Here is a 25032-nt window from a genome sequence, read left to right as displayed (position 1 = left end):
GTTCATCCTACACAGAAAATTAATGGCGTTAGGAGTTGGTTTGATTGGTGTTGTTGAATGAAGCATTTACGTAATTGTACAAAACAGTAGGGCTAAGCAACAGAATTAATAGCATGGAATTGAATAAGTATAATCAGTACATGTCTCACTTTGATAGTAAGGGAATTATTTCATATTTCTGACTATAAGTACAGTAGCTAGGCTACATATTGGTAGGTGGATGATTTAAAGCACGTGTCAAACTCATTCCACAGAGGGCAGAGTGTCTGCAGATTTTCGCTTCACCCTTGTACTTGATTGATGAATTAAGGTCACTAATTAGTAAGGAACTCTCCTCACCTGGTTTTCTAGGTCTTAATTAAAAGGAAAAAACAAAATCCCGCAGACACTCGGCACTCCATGGAATGAGTTTGACACCCCTGATTTAAAGAATCATACCTGAGCAATAAATCATGTTTTGGCATAGCAGTTTGTTAGAATGGCATGCCACTTGGCTACAGATTTTTATACTGGATACATTTTCTTTATGCACTGATTGTACACACTGATCTGTGAAACAAGAACATTACTACTTCCTGTACATTTCTGAAGAGCTTTTCTTAACTTAGAAATCAATTTCAGCACTAGTACGAAGAAAGCAGTCATATCAAATGAGAGACATGATCTAAAGGTCAAATGTTGCATTTGTCACGCTTAAGTTTTGTGATAACCAAGCTGAACATGTTTATTAATGTACCTATCCAATGCCCACTCTGTCATGGGACCAATCAAAAAGCAAAAGAAAACACATACATACACACTGTCATATTAAATATATACATAAATCTCAATTACTCTCTTACATGATTTACATGGGATCAACAAAATTACTTTAGACTTTTTCGCATTTTAAGTATCTTCACATATTAAAAACATACAAAAATAAAATTTAAAATTTTCCTCAATAATAGTCCAATTTGTTCTGTACTAGGCAGCAGTCTGTGATTTCCTGTTCCGTTTCGCTCGACGGGTGGGTGGAAAACTGATAAACTCAAATTGTTTGATTCTGTCCATGTTGGGGAAAGGTAGTGGGCCCTTGTGTAGCCTCTTGATGAAATGGACCTCTCTCTGGTTCTCCCTCGTCTTGGAGGCTTTGATGGGCCTCCCTTTCCTGGTGAAAGCCACATACCAACCCTCATACTTGGCATTCTGGAAGGCAGTGTAATTGTTCTCCAGAACAATCTCTGTGAAGATACAATCCCTGCTTCTGCCATCAGGCTGTTGAAAGGATGAGAGAGAGGAAAGACTAAGTCAAATCCAAGTTTATAGGCACATACACAGTTTAGCACCACTACTAGAAGGCATATTAAAAACAACATCTGATTTGGCTACTTACAGTATTTCCCTCTGAACTACACTGCTATCTATTAATTTCCACGCTCCAAACAAAATTGAATATTTCAATATTGTAATGAAACACAAAACAGACTAATAACAATTACAAACAATGGGTACAAGACAAGCCAAATAGTAGCCTACATGACAAGGTCAAACCCATTGTATCATTTTGAGACAGTTTCGTTAAAACTACAATGAAGATACCACATACTGTATCAGTACAGCCAATAACTAAGAGTAAACTAGGAATAGTGAAGAATATATTTAAAATTAGGTACGAATTATTAGCAGCATATCCAAACCACACAACCATAACTATATTGTAGGTGTTGTGAGAAGTATTAGCAAACTATTCCTTTCTAACCTAAGGTTTTCAAAAGAGAGGAACCACTAGAACGCTACACCCTTTCTCTACATTGATTTATTCACTAAATTAAACCAGATCTTTTAAAATGATGATGACAGATGAAAATGATGATGCGAGATGAAACCCTTTATTTCTCATGGCAAGCAGACAACACTGAATACATATTTTATTTTTCCATTCAAGAAGTGGAGGGTTGACTCCTGACCAACCACCAAATGGAGTGAGGAGAGTTTCTCCCATGCCTTGAAACTGTAATGCTACATGAAATACAAGCTGGGTTGTCTCTCTGTCACCGACCCTATCCAGGCTAATGAATGACATTACAAATAAGTACCATTATAACACAATATAAGTCACGTATATCTCATATTTTTCTTACTTTTTAACTCTGCATTGTGGGAAAGAGCACAAAAGCAAGCATTTCACGGTAGTCTACTACACCTGTTGTATTTGGCGCATGTGACAACTCGTCAGTCTGTTCTTGTTCTGAAAAAAGAAAGGCTATTCCATGCGAGAAATTGCCAAGAAACGGAAGATTTCATACAACGCTGTGTACTACTCCCTTCACAGTACAGGTGGGGAAAAACGCTCCGGGATGCTGTCCTTCTCGGCAGAGTTTGTCTGTCCTGTGTCTGTGTTCTTTTGCCCATCTAAATATTTTTTATTTATTGGTCATTCTGAGATATGGCTTTTTCTTTGCAACTCTGCCTAGAAGGCCAGCATCCCGGAGTCGCCTCTTCACTGTTGACGTTGAGACTGGTGTTTTGCGGATACTATTTAATGAGGCTACCAATTGAGGACTTGTGAAGCATCTGTTTCTCAAACTAGACATACTTGTTCTCTTGCTCAGTTTTGCACCAGGGCCTCCCACTCCTCTTTCTATTCTGGTTAGAGCCAGTTTGCGCTGTTCTGTGAAGGGAGTAGTACACAGCGTTGTACGAGATCTTCAGTTTCTTGGCAATTTCTCGCATGGAATAGCCTTCATTTCTCAGAACAAGAAAAGACTGATGAGTTTCAGAAGAAAGTTATTTATTTCTGGTCAATTTGAGCCTGTAATCGAACCGACAAATGCTGATGCTCCAGATACTCAACTAGTCTAAAGAAAGCCAGTTTTATTGCTTCTTTAATCAGGACAACCATTTTCAGCTGTGCTAACATAATCGCAAAAATGATTTTCTAATGATCAATTAGCCTTTTAAAATTATAAACTTGGATTAGCTAACACAGCGTGCCATTGGTTACTGATAATTGGCCTCTGTTCACATATTCCATTAAAAATCAGCCGTTTCCAGCTACAATAGTCATTTACAACATTAACAATGTCTACACTGTTTTTCTGATCACATTTGTTTATATCCCTGTTAGTGAGCATTTATCCTTTGCCAAGATAATCCATCCAACTGAAAAGCATGGTATATCAAGAAGCTGATTAAACAGCATTATCATTATACAAGTGCACCTTGTGCTGGGGGACAATTAAAGGCCACTCTAAAATGTTCAGTTTTGTCACACAATATTATGCCACAGATGTCTCAAGTTTTGAGGGAGTGTGCAATTGGCATGCTGACTGAAGGAATGTCCACCAGAGCTGTTGCCAGAGAATTTTAGATTAATTTCTTGACCATAAGCTGCCTCCAACGTTAGTTTAGAGAATTTGGCAGTACGTCCAACCGGCCTCACAACTGCAAACCACGTGTAACCTTGCCAGCCCAGGGCCTCCACATCCGGCTTTATTCACCTGACCGTCTGAGACCCGCCACCCGGACAGCTGATGAAACTGAGGAGTATTTCTGTCCGTAATAAAGCCCTTTTGTGGGGAAAACTCATTCTGATTGGCTGGGCCTGGCTCCCCAGTGGGTGGGCCTATGCCCTCCCAAACCCACCCATGGCTGCGCCCCTGCCCAATTGTGATATCCATAGATTTGGATCTAATGAGTTTATTTCAATTTATTTCAATTGACTGATTTCCTAACTGTAAGTCAGTAAACTTTTTGAAATTGTTGCCTGTTGCGTTTATATTTTTGTTCATTATACATAATGAACAAACTAGGAAACAAGCACGCTGGAATTCTTACAACTTTGAAAGTGATATGGATTTGATATCATACCTTTCCAACCAGTTTCCCCTTCCGGTTCATACAGAGGTAGCGTCCACTCTCTGCACCTTTGATCCGAACCCGACTGCCAAAGGTGTCAGTCTCTACAAAGAGACGTGCTACAACATCCACACAAATATCCACATGAAAATGATGTGATAAATCCACTAGGCATATGTAAATGCACTACATAACAAGTGTCTTTTGGACACTCTCTATATCATATACAAAAGAAATATGGAAGTGGAATAATACAAACCTGTATAAAGGCAAAAATAAACTGTCTGCCATCTATTGGCCTACAAAAAAAAGAATATGCAAAAGGAGATCCTAAAATAAACTGACATTCACTGGAGAGAGACCATCACAACAGGCTATGTGAGATATTATGTGTTTCAGGTTTGAGACATTGCCAGGATTAATTAAGTGTTATCATAAAGCATGTTTGAAGACAAAAGTAATGGAAGTGGAAAACAACAAATCCCAATTGCAGTTGTCCTATGGGTCAATTGATTCACCCCCTGGTTAATTAGGGTTAACAACTGGCAAGTGTATTGGACCAGGACAAAAGACTTGGCGTGATTCGCCAGACAAGGGTTTAGATACAGTAGGCAGACTAAATGAACATACAGCCCCACAGAGGGTCGGGCCAGCAATAGGTGGGCAAGTAGCCTAGGCTAGCCCTGCACACCTCTTCATAGAGACAGACAGCTCATTACAAATGCAGTCCTCATTTAAAAAACTATTAACAAGCCTTTAGCCTTGTATGCATGGGTCTGACTGGTTGAAAACAGATACTTTGCCCAAATGCAGTTACCATTGTGTCATGGGAACAACTTACCGTAATTGTTGCCGTCCTCAGCAGTAGCGGCGACCCTCTTGCCCTGTATCTGGACGTGCTTCCCGCTGGTCCGGCTGTATAGTTGATAAACCCTGACCTGTCGCCGGCTAAGCTGGTCCGTCATTGCGCCCTGCTCCATCACATACTGGTTAAAATTAGGAGACGGGTGATTCTCCCCCTTTTTATGCAAAAGGAAAAATAAAATCACATATAGAATTTTCTTCTAACCTCTATTTTTTTCTAAAAATAAACCAACCACCGCCCGAGGAGAGCCTCACTGAATAACTCAATCCAAACAATAAAACATCCGAATGTGTAAATTATTTGGTTAAACAAAAGCCAATCATATCAAATACTGTGGTATCACAAAATATTGTGTGACATTAGCCATGTTAAGTGCATTCAGAAGCAAGAGGCCCACTTGAAAATAACAAGCGAGCACTTTAAATGATATTTATCATCAGCCAAAAACTGGATGAATCAATGTTGTTTACCCGTTACTTCAACCCACAAAAAGCAATGTGATGACGTTGAATCAACGTGGAAAACGAAATGGATTTGCCTCAAGTATTCAACATGAGGGCATTTCGTCTTTTTTTCACCCTATTTTTAATCTAAGTAACATGGTATGTTGGTTGATTTCACGTCACCTAAACCAAATGTTAATCAAAAGTAGACGTTGAACTACTGACGTCTGTGCCCAGTTTTTTTAAATTTAAGAACAAATTCTTATTTACAATGACGGCCTAGGAACAGTGGACTAAGTGCCTTGTTCAGGGGCAGAACGACAGATTGGTATTTTGACAGCTCGGGGACTCGATCTAGCAACCTTTTGGTTATTGGGCCAATGGCCAAAACACTAGACTACCTGCTCCCCAAACTGTCTATACAATCTGCGAGGAATCAATCTGCAATCTGTGAGGAACTATGGAAGAGGGTTTACCTGAGCATGGCACCACAACACGAAGAAATGAAAAGATCTGCAAAATAAAATCACAATAAATAAAACATTATCACTAACATTGCAATATGTTTTGATAAGAATGTTTCAAACGGTAGTCTTCTTACATGTAAATACAGCGCTGATTTATTCCATACATTCTTTCATCCAATCGCAAATGTTTTCCTTCACAGAGAGCAAGTAGCCTAATATTCCCAACGGATCCAAAATAATCCAAGAGTTCCCTCGCATCCGCTTGACCTGTCCACTCCGTGTCTCTTGTTAGTTTATGAGTTTTATTCCATTCACACACCAACTTTCAGATGTGAAACACCTTCTTCATAAATTCATATGAGAAACACATCATGGTACGCATATGGGGGAAATCATATACTCCAGTTACTGCATGTGTGTTGAAATGTGAGTCTTCCTGAGAGTATCCAAAAAGTCTGCAACCAAGAGAGTCACCGAGATCCATCATACATTTTAGAGTCAAACTTCCAAAATCCACATGAAAAACTATTAGCTATTGCCATTTGGATGTTTATTTCAAGGGAAGAAAAGTGTCACCCATAGGCACTGTATCGCAATGTAGCCCCAAGTAATTACACGTTTAAAAAGCCCTCTGACTCAGCGCGTCTTGGCCTCTTGCTGGGCAGTGGTTAAATGTTGAAAGGCAGGTCCCTCCCACGAGTTGAGAGTTGGAGGTTTTGTATTGTGGGTGGGCAGGGCACAGTTGACTGTAAAGTCGAAAATATTGGGGCAAAAGGTTTTGTAGCTCCCTGGTGCAGATGGTAATGGATGCACTTTGGGTATGTTTTACGCACAATATTGCGCATATTATAAGCCTACGCAATTAACAACAAATGAACCAACATGCAGTATGCATATCAGCATGAACTTCGTATGTTTGTTTAATTTTATGAAAATACACAAGATATAAAAAAACTGATTGGGTTACAAGAAAAGTTTTAATTTAACCCTACATCTTGTTTTTCATCTCTCTCTCGTGACGGATATAAAATGAGTTTTTATCAACTATGTTATAATGCATTTAGATCATAATTAATCACTGTATTCATAAGTGAGTAGCTTAATGCCACTTGAAGAGGTGTGGCAATGATGTGCCAAATACTCCATCGCTTTTACGTTCTTGCTCGTTGAGCAGTTTACTGCTCACACGTTCAGCTAATGTGTAAAACAAATCATTTTAACAATAGGCTGTTTCGTCATGATGCAACGGTAGTTTGGTGAGATAAGCCAATGTGTAGTAGCCTAATCAACGTCACTAATTGATGACTAACTGATGTTAACAGGATTCTTATTTTTCGCTGGTTAAACTGGCATTCATTGAATTAAGGTTTATTTTTGTCTAGGCCTTCACCAGTGTCAAAGTCGTCATCGAGGTTATGGTGATGTCTCTGAGAGACTTTGATATTTTCACAATTTATGGTTTCAGTGCAATACATGAGTTGTAATTAATGTTATATAAAATTATATTAGAATTTCTTTATTTCTTTAGTTACACTGATATCCAATACAGCACATTAACTACAAATATTCTTATACCGAGCAGCACAGATTGCAAGAGACAGTTTCACAATTGGAAAACCTTGCACTGTTATAGTTTAAATAACAGTCTCTACCATTAAAGGGTACATTCAAACAGAACATTGTGTAATGTGGGCTCTGTGCAAGAATTTAGCAAGTCCCAGTGTTTACATCGTCCACCGCTCACATCACTGGCCCTCTGTTCAGCCAGAAGTTAAGCATCTCTGACAAGTTGTAGCAACAGCAGTTAAGCATCTCTGACAACTCATCCTGCTGAATGTGTGACAGGCAATGGTAGCCACTGACAGACTTCATAGCAGTTGATTCCACTTGTTAATGTCACTTCTTAAAAGTGGTCAGTCAGTCCATCCATCAAGTTGCGTTGGTCAAGCTGTAGTCTCTGACATAATCCAACAACAAACAATGTTTTTTTTGTGTAAAAAACAACAACAACAAAAACAAAGTTTCAGACAACCAAGGTAACATTCATGATAGTAACGAAACATTCTCCAAACACATTTGTATGTATACATATAGATGCATATACAGCAATACAAAAATAAACCACAATTTCTTATGCAGCAGTAATAGACACCACATCACCTGGAAAATCTATTTGCTTCTTCAAAGAATGTTTGTCAGGCATCTGTTGATATTTGATCCTGTCTTCAGCTTAGTCTTCTTGTAAAATTCAAATATACACGTTTTAAAGAATCTGACAGGTGTGGCATATCAAGAAGCTAATTAAACAGTGTGATCATTACACAGGTGCACCTTGTGCCGGGGACAATTAAAACCCACCACTACCACCACTAGTCCACCACACTCATTGACCTTTCACGCATAAAATGCACATTTTTGGTTGCTCATCACAAGTAGTTTTGGAGACATTGCCATCCTTAATGTTTCATGTCTCCAGTATTTTCTATTTATATGCTAGTATAGTGGGTGATGAATATGACTGTGGTTCAAAAGGGTTATTACATACTGCTATACGTAGAAACACGGCAGCGTGGGATGTTTAGCTCTTGTGACTAGACTCCAATTTTAGGAGCTAAGTAGCAGAAATTTGGGGAGTGGCTGAAGGGAGAGAGAGCTTTTGCAGTAGCTCGCCTCATCACTGTGGAATTCATCTCCAGCAGGCTGCCTTGCTCTGGTGTCAGCAATATTTTTGGGGAGTGGGATGTATAACGAAAAAAAGAGAAGTGGTTTCATGAAATGCCGCTCGTCTACCCCCCCCCCCCCCTCCCAACCCACACCCCCACTTCAGTTTACAAAGTGACGGTGAGATCTGAGGCCTTGCAACCTGATCTTATTTATTCATGTCTCCACTGGCTTTACTGGTGCTAAAGCTGTGATGGAAATAACCAGACTTTCACTGAAAAGCAGGCACCTACAGCCACCCACAGAAAAGGTACAGAATTCTTTGAACCTCAGGAGAGAGAGAGGGGGGGGTGACTTTTTAAAAAGACTTGGGTGGAACGACAGAAACCCATGACAGGTGGGCAGATAGATCTGACTCAAGTGTCATGCTTCAATGTGAAACTCATCATATGTGATTAAAAATGTATAGACACACCCATATTTAAACAGAGACCACCTTAGAGCATAACTTGTCTCCCAAAATCTGACAAATCAGATGTGAAAACGTTATTCCTCGTCATGCAGTGACCATGTTTTTTACCTACCTCAAATCAATTCATGTTTTGCTACCAGCTGACCAAAGGCTGCCTGCATAAAGTTATGTACAGCTTTAAAGCCTCACTATACAGTATCACTACATGTAATTACTTATTATTTTGAGCAACTTCGTCAACACATGACAATATTGATCCAGTATACTTCAGAGCTACTGTACCTCCAGTAACAAGTGAAAGGACGATTGGTGGTCTCCCAACAGCTCCAACTACATCGTAAAGATCTCCACCATAAAGAACAACTGGACACTGTTTTCTGACCCTGCAAAAATAGAGGCAAAGGTTTAGAAAGTGGGTGGTCCTCTTTATGAATGATAAAAACTCAAGATTGTTTCAGAAGATGAGCTTGGAGAATATCTGTGGATTGCCACTGTGGATGCTTGCACAGCAGTGGAGCACCTCCACTCTAGCCACCCAAACCCCTGCTATAAGGTCACTCCGCAGTGCTCTGATGAGAGGGCCCCATACACTTACAGGAGGGCTCTCGCCATTGCTTGGTTGTCCAACGCCTGTATGACAGAACATGCAGACTTGCCTCTTATAGAATGTTCTGTTAGAGAGGACTTTTTCTAGAACTGTCATACTCAGACGTGAGAGATAAATGATGAGACATTTGTAAAAATGTATCAACATTTTACTAACGTAATTAACCTAAACTTAATCTAATTCCATTAATCCTATGTTTTTATTTATACATGTAGTGTGTGCTCAAAATGTACAGATTTGTGGATATTAGAAAGGCCTCTGACCCCTACGTATACCCCAACCATTTGCAAGCTGACCATTTGAGCTTGCCAAATTTGACACAGCTGACACAGGCAATAAATTTGAACTAGTTTCCCCACCCCCTTTATCTGTAATGAGCCTTGGCCTACAACCCTTCGCACACACACATGCACACACACGTGCACTCAGAATTTGAATGGGTCCACAGTTATTGCCAGCACATCAAAATATGATGTATGCCACGATATTAGAGTAAGTGCATTTGCTAGTATTGGAAGACACAGTACAGGCCTAGTCAAAACCCCATATAATAAAAATATACAGTACCAGTCAAAAGTTTGGACTCATTCATGTTTTTTTTGTGTTTTTTTTTCTACATTGTAGAATAATTGTGAAGATATCCGAAATATGAAATAACACATATGGAATCATGTAGTAACTAAAAAAGTGTTAAACAAATCTAAATATATTTTGTATTTGGGATTCTTCAAAGTAGCAACCCTTTGCCTTGATGACAGCTTTAAACACGCTTGGCATTCTCTCAACCAGCATCATGAGTTAGTCACCTGGAATGCATTTCAATTAGCAGGTTTGCCTTGTTAAAAGTTCATTTGTGAAATGTATTTCCTTCCTAATGCGTTTCAGCCAATCAGTTGGTTGTGACAAGATAGGGGTGGTATACAGAAGATAGCCGTATTTGGTAAAAGACCAAGTCCATATTATGGCACGAACAGCTCAAATTTTATTTATTTTATTTTATTTCACCTTTATTTAATCAGGTAGGCAAGTTGAGAACAAGTTCTTATTTACTATTGCGACCTGGCCAAGATAAAGCAAAGCAGTTCGACACATACAACGACACAGAGTTACACATGGAGTAAAACAAACATACAGTCAATAATACAGTATAAACAAGTCTATATAGGACTTGAGCAAATGAGGTGAGATAAGGGAGGTAAAGGCAAAAAAAGGCCATGGTGGCAAAGTAAATACAATATAGCAAGTAAAACACTGGAATGGTAGATTGCAATGGAAGAATGTGCAAAGTAGAAATAAAAATAATGGGGTGCAAAGGAGCAAAATTAATTAATTAATTAAATACAGTAGGGAAAGAGGTAGTTGTTTGGGCTAAATTATAGGTGGGCTATGTACAGGTGCAGTAATCTGTGAGCTGCTCTGACAGTTGGTGCTTAAAGCTAGTGAGGGAGATAAGTGCTTCCAGTTTCAGATATTTTTGTAGTTCGTTCCAGTCATTGGCAGCAGAGAACTGGAAGGAGAGGCGGCCAAAGAAAGAATTGGTTTTGGGGGTGACTTGAGAGATATACCTGCTGGAGCGTGTGCTACAGGTGGGAGATGCTATGGTGACCAGCGAGCTGAGATAAGGGGGGACTTTACCTAGCAGTGTCTTGTAGATGACATGGAGCAGGTGGGTTTGGCCACGAATATGAAGCGAGGGCCAGCCAACAAGAGCGTACAGGTCGCAATGGTGGGTAGTATATGGGAGCTTTGGTGACAAAACGGATTGCACTGTGATAGACTGCATCCAATTTGTTGAGTAGGGTATTGGAGGCTATTTTGTAAATGACATCGCCAAAGTCGAGGATTGGCAGGATGGTCAGTTTTACAAGGGTATGTTTGGCAGCATGAGTGAAGGATGCTTTGTTGCGAAATAGGAAGCCAAGTCTAGATTTAACTTTGGATTGGAGATGTTTGATATGGGTCTGGAAGGAGAGTTTACAGTCTAATCAGACACCTAAGTATTTGTAGTTGTCCACGTATTCTAAGTCAGAGCCGTCCAGAGTAGTGATGTTGGACAGGCGGGTAGGTGCAGGTAGCGATCGATTGAAGAGCATGCATTTAGTTTGACTTGTATTTAAGAGCAATTGGAGGCCACGGAAGGAGAGTTGTATGGCATTGAAGCTTGCCTGTAGGGTTGTTAACACAGTGTCCAAAGAAGGGCCAGAAGTATACAGAATGGTGTCGTCTGCGTAGAGGTGGATCAGAGACTCACCAGCAGCAAGAGTGACCTCATTGATGTATACAGAGAAGAGAGTCGGTCCAAGAATTGAACCCTGTGGCACCCCAATAGAGACTGCCAGAGGTCCGGACAGCAGACCCTCCGATTTGACACACTGAACTCTATCAGAGAAGTAGTTGGTGAACCAGGCGAGGCAATCATTTGAGAAACCAAGGCTGTCGAGTCTGCCGATGAGGATGTGGTGATTGACAGAGTCGAAAGCCTTGGCCAGATCAATGAATGCGGCTGCACAGTAATGTTTCTTATCGATGGCGGTTAAGATATCGTTTAGGACCTTGAGCGTGGCTGAGGTGCACCCATGACCAGCTCTGAAACCAGATTGCATAGCAGAGAAGGTATGGTGAGATTCGAAATGGTCGGTAATCTGTTTGTTGACTTGGCTTTCGAAGACCTTAGAAAGGCATGGTAGGATAGATATAGGTCTGTAGCAGTTTGGGTCAAGAGTGTCCCCCCCTTTGAAGAGGGGGATGACCGCAGCTGCTTTACAATCTTTGGGAATCTCAGACGACACGAAAGAGAGGTTGAACAGGCTAGTAATAGGGGTGGCAACAATTTTGGCAGATAATTTTAGAACGAAAGGGTCCATATTGTCTAGCCCGGCTGATTTGTAGGGGTCCAGATTTTGCAGCTCTTTCAGAACATCAGCTGAACGGATTTGGGAGAATGAGAAATGGGGAAGGCTTGGGCAAGTTGCTGTGGGGGGTGCAGTGCTGTTGACCGGAGTAGGAGTAGCCAGGTGGAAAGCATGGCCAGCCGTAGAAAAATGCTTATTGAAATTCTCAATTATGGTGGATTTATCAGTGGTGACAGTGTTTCCTATCTTCAGTGCAGTGGGCAGCTGGGAGGAGGTGTTCTTATTCTCCATGGACTTTACAGTGTCCCAGAACTCTTTGTAAATAAGCAAAGAGAAACGAGAAGTCCATCATTACTTTAAGACATGAAGGTCAGTCAATGCGGATCATTTCAAGAACTTTTAAAGTTTATTCAAGTGCAGTCGCAAAAACCATCAAGCTCTAAGATGAAACTGGCTCTCATGAGGACCGCAACAGGAAAGGAAGAGTTACGAGCCTCAGAAATTGCAGCCCAATAAATGCTTCAGGGTTCAAGTAACAGACACATCAACTGTTCAGAGGAGACGTGTGAATCAGGCCTTCATGTTCGAATTGCTGCAAAGAAACCACTACTAAAGGACACCAATAATAAGAAGAGACTTGCTTGGGCCAAGAAACACGAGCAATGGACATTAGACTGGTGGAAGTCGTTTGGTCTGATAAGTCCAAATTTGAATTTGTTTGTTCCAACCACTGTGTCTTTGTGAGACGCAGAGTAGGGGAACGGATGATCTCCACATGTGTGGTTCCCACCGTGAAGCATGGAGGAGGAGGTGTGATGGTGTGGGGGTGCTTTGCTGGTGACACTGTCAGTGATTTATTTGGAATTCAAGGCACACTTAACCAGCATGGCTACCACAGCATTCTGCAGCAATACACCATCCCATCTGGTTTGCGCTTAGTGGGACTATCATTTGTTTTTCAACAAGACAGTGACCCAACACACCTCCAGGCTGTGCAAAGGCTATTTGACCAAGAAGGATTCCAAGCCATCTTGGGGGTGCTGCATCAGATGAACTGGCCTCCACAATCACCTGACCTCAATCCAATAGAGATGGCTTGGGATGAGTTGGACCACAGAGTGAAGGAAAAGCAGCCAACAAGTGCTTAAGACTTTTGGAAAAGCATTCCAGGTGAAGCTGGTTGAGAGAATGCCAAGAGTGTGCAAAGCTGAATCAAGGTAAAGGGTAGCTACTTTGAAACAGCTAAAATCTAAAATATATTTTGATTTGTTTAACAATTTTTTTGGTTACTACATGATTCCATATGTATTATTTAATCATTTTGATGTCTTCACAAGAAAAACCCTTGAATGAGTAGGTGTTTCCAAACTTTTGACTGGTACTGTATATATATCTAAAATGGGATGCTCAACAGGTGAAACCCGAGTTGTTGATCCACGATTAACACCAACCATTTGCAGACAGGGTTTGACTGCTTCATCTGACAAGATCAAGAAGCTGGTAACATGTCAGGCTTCAAAACTAATAGAGTGACTCAGACAAGAGCGATTCACAGAGAGGCAATGAAAATAGCCGGACACTGTCCAATTCCAATGCCTGGAATCAGACTGGCCTGCCGAGGACGTCAGAGCATCTGTGTTATTTTTAAGGAGCAAAATGTCACAGAGCAATGAACATGCTCAAGGCACATGTGTAACAGGGTTAGGCACAAGGTCACATCGAAGCCCTATCACTTTCTGAAGATAGTCACTGTTGTTGATGTGGCATAGATCAAGTGCTTTGAAGGTCCAACATTTAGAAAAAGGACAATATTAAGGAACATTTGATGAAGTTATTGCCAACACAGTATTGGTAGCAGCTGTTCCAATACCTTCATAAAAAAGTCCTTGTTTGAAAATTGCATTCATTTTTATGGAGATACTTTGAGGCTGTCCCTCAGTCTCTAACAGTCATAGGCAGTATTTATGAATCTTTGGAGAAATTCAGGAAAATCATGAGTCATTAAAAATAAAAACGATCAAATGTATTATTCAACTGTTTTTTTCAGGCTCAGCAGAGCAAATCCCAGACTCCTCGCGTCTCACGTGGCAGTAAGAAAATGGAGACGAGAGACTTCGGAGACGAGAGACTGCAGAAAAACAACATGCAAACAATGTGACCTCTAAACACTGGCATTAGGAAAAAAAACAATTTATTAGAAATTAGTTATGCATCCAGGAACAGGTGACCTCCTGCTCCCCAAGGACACATTAGGCCATTATGTTTGACTGGTTTGGGGTTTCAAGGACTCACTGATAGGCCTTTTTAAGATTTATTTTATCTTCAGTTGACAGCAAAGACTTTAGACGTATGCCACTGATGTCACTGGGCCAACACTGAATTGCTGAGTAAATTCCCTGAGAAATGTTGTAGGGGGATCCTTTAGAAATTATCCTTGTTGTAGCAGAGGAAGGATAGAACACTACTATACATTTATCATAGGTAGTTGATTCCTTTAGCAATATAACATTATAATATAAATGTTGTTTTCAAAGTAAACCATGTCCTTTGTTTTAAAAGCAGGAGAATACTTAATTATGATGAAAATATTTCATCTTTGAGAGGGAGAGGGATCAACTGCTGATAATATACATTTCCCTCTCGTTGATGATGCACAACACCAATCTTCAATGACTGTAGTCCTGCTGGGTCACCCCAGCCACTAATGGATAAATTGTCACAAAATAACTGTAGTACACACATGGTTGCCTAGCTGCAAATAAGACCCTAGGAAGCATAAACGTCAACTGACAGCAGCAATAGTCCCTGAGGACCTGACCCCTGACCCCTGCTCTAGCCCCTCAACAACATGTCATTTAATATTGTACATTTTAATGTTGAAATAGTGCTAATAATGCAATGAAAATGTGCAAAAAATTGATTCTGAGTTATAGGTGAATATTCACTTTATTGGTTTTTGTACCTTGTGAAAATTATAAGCAAAACATGCATCTGCTTTTTTGACATGATTTGTGAACTTGTTGATACATTCCAAACAGCCGGGGCAAAATAACATGGGGGGAGTGTTACATATTGCACCCCTGGATACAGTTTAGCAAGCTGTCAGTCATCTCCTAGTGATTGCATAAAATGTTTTGTGTGTCTCAACAACTTCCTGTACAGAACAGGACATACTGTATGTGTAGTATGATTGAAACTGTTTGCAATTTGATTGAAACTGTTTGCAGATAGACAATCATGACTGATGCGTGTTTAAATGTGGAGCATGCTATGACGGTTCACATACAAGTAGAATGACATCATGAACATGCTTTTCATTGATTTAGCAGACTAATTCAGAACATCACATTCTGTAATTATGCATGTGCAAGTATAGGCGAATGACAGGTTCTCCGCCTTGCTTTTTTCCATCTGCTGCCTTGCCTCCCAACTGGTTCTGTCTGCTGCCGTGAGCCCTCCAGTAGCTGGCTGAATGTGGACCCCAACCCCAGCTGGTGTGTGGCTTGGTGGAGTGCTGACTGGGGCTGGAGCAGCTGTCTGCTCCCTCCACCCCCTCCTCCTCTGATCTCCGCTCTGCAGTTCACACCTGATCACCAACGACTGCACTTCACAAAGGAATTTTCTATTTTCTCTCACCCCACCAGCAAGACAAGTGGTGCCCTACAACTCCCTGACTGGCGACACCCAAACCAGGCTGTGACACAACAACACGCTTGGTATTTCAGTCACACTTCCATGACTCAGTTGCCATGGGAGTAGAAGGCTATTCTCTGTCTGTTGGTGTGACTCTAGGCTGTAGACTTAAAAAGCCCTTCTACGGCTCTTCCCACCATGCAAAACATATTGAAATGGTGTCATTACAGTCAAGAATTGTGGATGTAAAATGGTTGTAACGACATTATTTCAACCAGTTGAAGCAGTTTAATGTCACAATAGCTGAGAAAATTCAGACCATATCTGACACTGACCCCTGAAATATCCCTGTCTAGAGGTCACATGTGATCCCACTGGTCACTGGCCGTGAGAACCAAAGTATCCTAGGTCAGCCATGCTGTCTGACCTGCCTGTGACCTCTGAAAGGGCTTCCGTTGAACCCCTTCAATCTCTCCTCACATATCTTTACTCTGAGCCCTGTGTCCCTCTCAAAGGCCTCTTCACATCCAATCTAACATGGCATCTCTGAACCCGGGGCAGACCTGCTTCCCCTGACTGGTCTGTAGTGCTGTGGACGAGTGCTTACAGCTCCCTAGTCAGTCCTCCATCAGTCAGTCACATATTTCACAGACATAATGACAAAGTCAAACATCGGCTGGTGACACATGGCCTTAAAGAGGAGTTGAAGGCCGCTGCCAGAATGTGTGTTGGGGGAAGTGTGTGTGGTGGTGCGAGTGTGTCCTTTCATGTCCTTTCAGGCGATAGTTTCAACCTCATTAGTAAAAGTTCAATTGACTTTCATAGTCAAGCTCATTATTGCTCATCATGGGGATTTCTGCATTCAAAGTGAGAGAATACAAATCCTGCACAATATCCAAAATTCAAATCATTACTTAATTATATATATTTATGTTTCATGCATAATTGTAAGATTTCTTATCAAATGTACAGTTCTTCTGAAGTCTTCACTCAAGCTGGTGAAGGTGAGAGTCGCAGTCATGACAGAAATGGAAATGAGATTAAGCAACATTTCAAATCAGAGATTTTTTAAAAATCATTCAGATGGTCTGCTGCTTGGAAAACAGGTCTCAGTAGGCAAAGCAAATCAATAGCTTACAATTCCATTGATAACGTCACACTAAAGTAATGGAAGTAATTGGCTTAACTTTGATGCAGGGGGAGGGTCAGAGGGTCACATAGGGAGCAGCGTAACAGGACACTTCCAAAGACAGCACTTAAACTCTACAAAAACACAAGTGCAGCTCCTGTTTCCACTCACCTGCACAGCCCAGCATCGAGGCCCAGCAAGTCACTACAGGACGGACCCCTCAATAAGCTGGGAACACATTTGTCGCTTTCACATAAAAATTAGACATATAATACATTCAATGACTCTCACAGTTCTTACTGTAGTTCATTAAGACAGGAGTTTTGCATCCCTGTGTCAAAGCACTGTCCATTTACTGTGTTTTTATTTTGCAATTGATGTGTGAAGTATAATTTTCATTTTACCTTTATTTAACCAGGCAAGTCAGTTAAGAACACATTCTTATTTTCAATGACAGCCTAGGAACAGTGGGTTAACTGCCTGTTCAGGGGCAGAATGACAGATTTGTACCTTGTCAGCTTGTAGGTTTGAACTCACAACCTTCCGGTTGCTAGTCCAACGCTCTAACCACTAGGCTACCCTGCCGCCCCAATGCTGCTGCCCCATAATGAGCGGTAGAAAGTAGAAACACAACCATACCGATCCCTTATCACAGGCATTTTGCTGATATCTTTTATTATGATGAGTAGCCTAAACTAGAGCAATGTGAAGTTTGAAATGAAATAAGTTTCCTAATATGGGTGATTGTTATTGGGAAAATGAATGACCACAACCATCAAGCGAGTAGTGGTGCACATTAACCTTATAAACGTATATCGTCCTATATCATTATCGCATCAATTCAGAATTGATCTCGATATGAACTTTTGTCCATATCACCCAGCTCTAATGAGAATACTAAGTAAATGGCAATTTTTATATGACAAATATGATTGAAATTCCTGTCACAACAGCACAGATTTAGGAGCTATTGAAAACTATGAATCATGTTCCGTTTTTCCCCATTTGAAGTGACCCATTTGAAGTAATGACTAAAACCAAGTCATTTACTATCAACCAACCAAAGAAGAATGTTCATGTAGGCCACCATAACGACAACAGAGTGGACCATTCTGTTAACCTGACAGACAGCTAACCATTTTTTCCTCTTGTTAAAGTAACAGCATAGGTGCAGAGAGAGGCAGAGAGATGCACCTCTTTCCAAGGTGCTGCTGGGGTTCAGATGGTACATATCAACAGATGCAGGACGAATAGTCAACAGGCACAGAGATAAAACCAGAGGTTTGAGAATGGCTATGTTTGCATGTCAGTTCTGATAGCTTTCAACATTCCAGAGAAAATGTTTCCTTTCCTCACCACTCCCTCTGTTCTTCACACTTCCACTCCCCTGCTCTCTCTCTCTCTCTCTCTCTCTCTCTCTCTCTCTCTCTCTCTCTCTCTCTCTCTCTCTCTCTCTCTCTCTCTCTCTCTCTCTCTCTCTCTTTCTGGGTTGGGCTGTCAGATTGAGCTGCAGACAGAGGGGTCCACAGCAGGGGTAAACTCAGCCTGTCCATCACTGGGCCCCCCATAGTTCCCAGTGTACCCTGTCACACTCCAATTAAACCAGAAGCCGCTCTGAGGGGCACCTTCTTAGGCAGGCTGCCGACAGCTATTTGAAATGGGACATAGGGACCTGCCTTAGCAATGTTTGTCTTTACACTAGTTATCACTTTGACACATAAATGCCTTTCCCTCCTTAACATGTTTAGTTAAGTCACGTTCAAAGTCAAACATATATTTTTTGTCTGGATATGTCAACTGCATAATTTATTATCTTAGAGAGACACTGAGAAATCATACAGGTAAAAATGAATATGCATGGAGACACCCGACATACTACCTACATGACAATTATGAAAGTTTAACACATTTTATGTTTTGACATGTCAATCCTAGGGCAAATCAACGTACCACATGCTGCAAAAACAGTCCTACTCCAATCTCCAAGAACGGTCCTACTCCAATCTCCAAGAACGGTCCTACTCCAATCTCCAAGAACGGTCCTACTCCAATCTCCAAGAACTGTCCTACTCCAATCTCCAAGAACGGTCCTACTTCAATCTCCAAGAACGGTCCTACTCCAATCTCCAAGAACTGTCCTACTCCAATCTCCAAGAACGGTCCTACTCCGATCTCCAAGAACGGTCCTACTCCAATCTCCAAGAACGGTCCTATTCAAATCTCCAAGAACGGTCCTATTCAAATCTCCAAGAACGGTCCTACTCCAATCTTCAAGAACGGTCCTACTCTAGTCTCCAAGAACAGTCCAACTCCAGTTTAACATATCATGCTATCTTATAGGTCTTATAGGCAGATAGTGAGGGAAATGTGCCTTGAAATGATGATTCCTTGCCCAGCCAATAAGCTTTAGCTTTAAAGTGGGACAGACACTAGTTAAAATAACAAAATTAAATAGAACCAAAATTTGCATACAGTATTTTTTATCAAACACTGACAAATGTATGATACTTTGGAAGACATGTATTTCAAGTCTCAACAGTTTTCAGAGTCATGAAAAGAAGTATACAGGATTTTTTTTCAAATCTACAATTCCTCTCCCTTTTGCACAAAGTCCAACAAAGGAGGAAGCCGCCAATGAATGACATCCTGTGAGGTACTGTATCCCTCGCCCAACCCTCCCACCACAGATTCTGACTGCCTCAATACACAATTGCACCTGAACCGTGAAAGGAAGGTGAAAATTAAGTCTACTTTGGGGCATAAAAAAACTGGCTTATCTCCCGGGTGGAACGATGCCCTCCTCATCTGACACACAAGGAGCCAGAGAGTTGACCTGAATGAGAAACAGCATGGCCTTTTACAAAGACCTGTTAGAAACAATTAGTCCTGACCACAGGGTTTGATTTGGGTGGCTAATTGCTGGTTTGGACTGAGAGAGTGTGTGAGATAGCTGGGAAGCCCGATAACTGTGAGGACCCTGGGGGTGACCGATGCTCAGACAATAGCTGCCTTTATTTCAAATTCAGGTTCTACAAGGTAGGTGTGCTCAAATGGCTTAATCATTCATTCAGAGCACACTGGAAAAGTCATTCATATTGTAAGATGGTACAACACTGTTTCAGGTATGCTCCGCTCCCCTGTCTTACCCCCAACATCTCTCTTTCCATGTCACAAGAAAATAAAAAACAATTACCTAAATTATAGTGATTTTTGGGGGCGTATGAAACAGGAATTTTTGCCTTCCAGTCCCAGGAGAAAGCTAAGGGAAACATGATCCTATTGGCTTGTCCTGTCGAGAGCACCTCAGAATCCTTCAGTCACGCTGTCTCAAAGGGTTGTTTTTAACTAAGGCATATTTTGACCAGTATACCTTTTTAATGAGGCCAATTTGACCAGGATACCTTTTTACTGAGGCCAATTTGACAAGGATATCTTTTAACTGAGGCAATCTTGACCAGGATACCTTTTTACTGAGGCCATTTTGGCCAGGATACATTTGAATTGATGCCAATTTGACCAGGATACCTTTTTACTGAGGCAATTTTGACCAGGATACCTTTTTAATGAGGCCAATTTGACCAGGATACCTTTTTACTCAGGCCATTTTGACCAGGATACCTTTTTAATGAGGCCAATTTGACAAGGATATATTTTAACTGAGGCCATTTTGACCAGGATACCTTTTTACTGAGGCCATTTTGACAAGGATACTTTTTTAACGAGGCCAATTTGACCAGGATACCTTTTTAACGAGGCCAATTTGACCAGGATACCTTTTTACTGAGGCCATCTTGACCAGGATACCTTTTTACTGAGGCCAATTTGACAAGGATATATTTTAACTGAGGCCATCTTGACCAGGATACCTTTTTACTGAGGCCAATTTGACAAGGATATCTTTTAACTGAGGCAATCTTGACCAGGATACCTTTTTACTGAGGCCATTTTGGCCAGGATACATTTGAATTGATGCCAATTTGACCAGGATACCTTTTTACTGAGGCAATTTTGACCAGGATACCTTTTTACTGAGGCCATTTTGACCAGGATACCTTTTTACTGAGACCATTTTGACCAGGATACCATTCCAAACTACTTTGTGAGTGATGAGTGGTTGACACAAATAACAGTAGAACTTGTAAAAGAATGGCCATGTGCTGGAGGACTAAAGGTGCCTTTTCCACCTTGTTTTTAGGTTCATACCTTCACCTATATGGCTGGGGTTTCACTCTTTTTTTCCTGCTCAAGAAGTCAGTCTTCACATACCAAGTACCCCCTACTCTACAATATCACCTGTTTTCTGCTCCTTTAATCACTTGAATAGGCATTCCTTCATGCCATTTACAACAGTCTCTCATGTACAGGTAAAAGGGAAAGAATTTCAGAACAAAAGTGAAGCAATCCATGCAAGCCACAACTAACATCAACTGACATCATGTCCTACATAGAAACCGTAGTTAAACAGAAACACTTTTTCACTATAAATTCCAGCATACAATAGACGGATTTGTTGACTTTAGTGATGAACCTTCTAAAAGTCACAAAGATTCCACAGCTTGACATGTGTGGCATGCAATATCTCTGTTAGTTCTGCTCCCTGTCTTACTGTATGCATCACTTATAAGTAACTATTCACCAAAGTGTCAGTCTTATGTAGTTGTTACGGTAGATAAAACTACATTTGTCTATCTGTGTTTTAATTAAATGTATGCTATTTGGACAAATGTAGAGTATTGACATAATTTCTTACACTTGGTTGATTAACTTCTTTATAAATTGTATTTATTTATTTTTGTAAGTGGCAAACAATTGTCACCTATATTATATTTTGTCTGCCTGCGTCAGTTGCCGATATGATGTATGCATGTCGTCAATGTTGCATCATTCACATCCATAAGGGAGAATTTTCACCCTGACTTTCTCTGTCACCCTACTGCATGGAGAAGGTCACTTCAAAGGCTTGCTTCAGTCAAAGGGGCAATAGAGGACTGGGGTCGACAAATGCACAAGTTGTAAAACTTAACAAGGTGTGAATGCCCTGCTGGTGCCCTGGCCCTCCAATGTGCAGCAGCAGCCTGTGTAAGTCCTTAGGGCCCAGCTACCAGGCCCGGGGGATGGGACATTGACAGTATTGTGTTTGGAAAGGAAACATCAGGTGGTTGGTGGTTGGACCAGAGCTGGCCCTGCAGGAGAGAGGAGAGGCCCTGCCTGACTAGCTGGACACTCTTGATTTATCTGTGCATTTCAGAATTATGTTCCTAACCTCTTCACCTCTCCGCCATTTGTGTTGTGTTGTCCCTCTGCTCTGTTCAGGCAATCAAGCACTGTGCATCTCACCCCTCACCCAACTCCAGTGCATGTCACCAGCTCCAGTGTCATCTACAGTTCGGCATGAACGCCAAACCACACACTGTCTTGGTCAGAATGGAGCTCAACCTCTGTGGAGGCTTGGCTAGATTCTGTTGTACTGCTGGATATTCTGGGACACATCAAACATACTGTATATATATATTAAACTAATTTGGCTCCTAAATAATATTGTGAAATTCCCTTTACACCAGACCACACATAGTGTAACATACAGGAAATATCTTGGTTTGTGAGGATTTTGCAACTGTTACAATGTCACATCGATGCATTTGCATCAATGTAACTGATTTGACCAAAAAATAAGACAAGAAAAATATATGATCATCCACAAGCAGCACAATCTATTACCAGCAACATCAAGGACCATTATCAGAATCAATGTTTTCACTTAATTTTATTGAGTCTACCCGGATACAATCTTATAAATTACCTATGCAAATCTACTGTAACCACACATTAATTCCGCCTTTGAAGACAGACTAGAAAGCACAGCTCCTCTTCATCAAAATGAAACCTCAACAAACACAAACCTGAGGTAACTGGCTCACCGGGAGGTGTGACATTCTATTGGTTTAAAAGAAATCAAACTCCTTTCAAAATGAATTATTTGACATCTGCAAGCAGATGAGCAGAATTATATGCCTAATTTGTATCGATCTGACAGCTGCATTTAACCCAGGTCGCCATGCTATATTGATGGATGATTAGTCTCACAGTCTCTGCTGTTGAAAGAAGCATGGACACCAATGAAGACAGATAGACATGGAATGTGGGTTACTGCTGGCTCAGTTGTGGTTGAATTAACCAGAGTTGGGTAATTGTTTCTCAAGGCATAGAGCAGGATATGCCTTTCGGTTGCCTCACGTGGAATTGTGAGAGAGTAGCACCCTCCACTGGTTCAAATTAGAGAAATATTTCAAATGGAGCTAAGTGACAGTAAAATGTTACATATGACAAAGAATTTAGGTCATAACTTTTTCAACAGTCTAGCATTTATATCGATCTCGATATTGAATTATTCCACTGTTTCAGGGCAGCAAAAACTGACCAATAGAGAGATCAAGTACAGAGGAGACAACAAACATGTAAAACATTTGTACCAAACAAATGTAGATGTTTTGCATCATCGTTTAAAAACAAAATATGTCAATGAGCTTGATATTCTTATGCAGCACAATTTTGCTTGCCCGATTCGTCAAACAAGTTGTGATGACACCATTGTACCTCAAGAGGGTGACTTATAGTGTACTTCATCTGTCACGCCTTGGTCTTAGTATTTTTGTGTTTTAGTTTATTAGTTGGTCAGGCCAGGGTGCGACATGGGTTTATGTTGTATTTCGTATTGGGGTTTTGTTGGTATTGGGATTGCGGCTGAGTAGGGGTGTTGCATAGGTTTGGCTGCCTGAGGCGGTTCTCAATCAGAGTCAGGTGATTCTCGTTGTCTCTGATTGGGAACCGTATTTAGGTAGCCTGGGTTTCACTTTGTATTTTGTGGGTGATTGTTCCTGTCTCTGTGTAGTTTCACCAGATAGGCTCGGTCACTTTGGTTTTTCTTTTTACTTGTTTTGGAAGAGAAGAGAACGAGCGCCATTCTCCTTGCGGAGATGGTGCTAAATACATCAACACGGTCGGTCCCTGGGATTGGGCTGGCCAACACGATTCGGTTTGCTTGGAAGGAAAAGGAGTTGGAGCCTTTAGGACGGGAATCTTTTGGAAGGATAATATTGATGGGGATTCTAAAGCTGACGGTGAAGGACGTGTTTTGTTTCCAAGGCAACTCGTTGGAGGGAGCATACGACGTGGCACTATATACAGAGGAGAAACACGATGATATCCTGAGAAGGGCAAGAGCAGTGGGAGGTGAGAGGCCGATGTGCCACTACGAAATAACAAGCCTGGCGAAGAATAACTTTAGGGTTGTAACTGTCAACATTTACAACCCTTACGTTAAGGACGAAGAGGTGAGGGCTTTTCTGGGGAGATAATGGATAACGTCTCCTCAGCAAGGCACCTCAAAGACTCCCTTGGGTTTTGGAATGGGAGGAGAGGCTTCCAGGCCCTCCTCAGAGAGGACCCAAAGGGACATGGTGGCTACCTCCATCCTCTTGCTATGTTCTCCCTAGGGGCTGACAGGGGGACGTTGTTTTATGCACGTCAGCCCCCATTTTGCAGGCGCTGTATGGCCTACGGTCACATATTCGCCTCGTGCAGTACAAGAAAATGCAGATTTTGTGCATCTGAGGATCACGAGGCGAGGGATTGTGACAAGCCTAAGACGCGCCATAGGTGTGGCTCGTCAGCACACCTGTGGCGGGGGTGCCCGGCCCGTCAGAGGTCATATGCGTCTGCGGCTGGGGGGAGCAGGAGCGGGGATGGGGGAAGAAGAGGAGGGGAAGGAAGCACGCCTCATGACCAGAGTACAGGTCCAGAGGGGAAGGCCACAAGGAAGGAAGAGGAGCAAGAAGCGGCGGATGGAAGAGAGAAGGAAACGGAAGGCACGGGAGTAGGAGAACCAGGAAAAGTGGCGGAAGAAGGCAACCGAGTGGAGGAGCACGAGAGAGAAGAAAGCGAGGGAGGAGTGGTGGAGAAGGAGACGGTGGAAGAGCAAGTGGACTGGGGGGAAAGTGCCCTGGTGGAAGAGATGAGGGGTATGGTGGAGGAGCTGGTGGGGGGAGGGTGGTATCTCTTCACTG

The 25032-nt window shown here is 41.5% G+C and overlaps 1 protein-coding gene across 1 annotated transcript; it reads right to left on the bottom strand.

Moving 5' to 3' along the window:
* Nucleotides 1-679: 679 nt before the first annotated feature.
* On the bottom strand, nt 680-5781 carry fgf17 (fibroblast growth factor 17). Its single transcript, XM_064978622.1, has 5 exons — nt 5750-5781; nt 5625-5661; nt 4682-4859; nt 3853-3959; nt 680-1257 (listed from the first exon to the last, which is right to left on the bottom strand). Exons 1-5 carry the CDS (start codon nt 5779-5781, stop codon nt 967-969), a joined length of 645 nt encoding a protein of 214 aa, XP_064834694.1. The 3' UTR covers nt 680-966.
* Between the last annotated feature and the right edge of the window lie 19251 nt (nt 5782-25032).

This window comes from Oncorhynchus masou, chromosome 1, assembly GCF_036934945.1.
Source record: "Oncorhynchus masou masou isolate Uvic2021 chromosome 1, UVic_Omas_1.1, whole genome shotgun sequence".
Classification (NCBI taxonomy): domain Eukaryota; kingdom Metazoa; phylum Chordata; class Actinopteri; order Salmoniformes; family Salmonidae; genus Oncorhynchus; species Oncorhynchus masou.
Note: the sequence above shows the minus strand (reverse complement) of the source record. Positions and strands in the feature narration are given on the sequence as shown.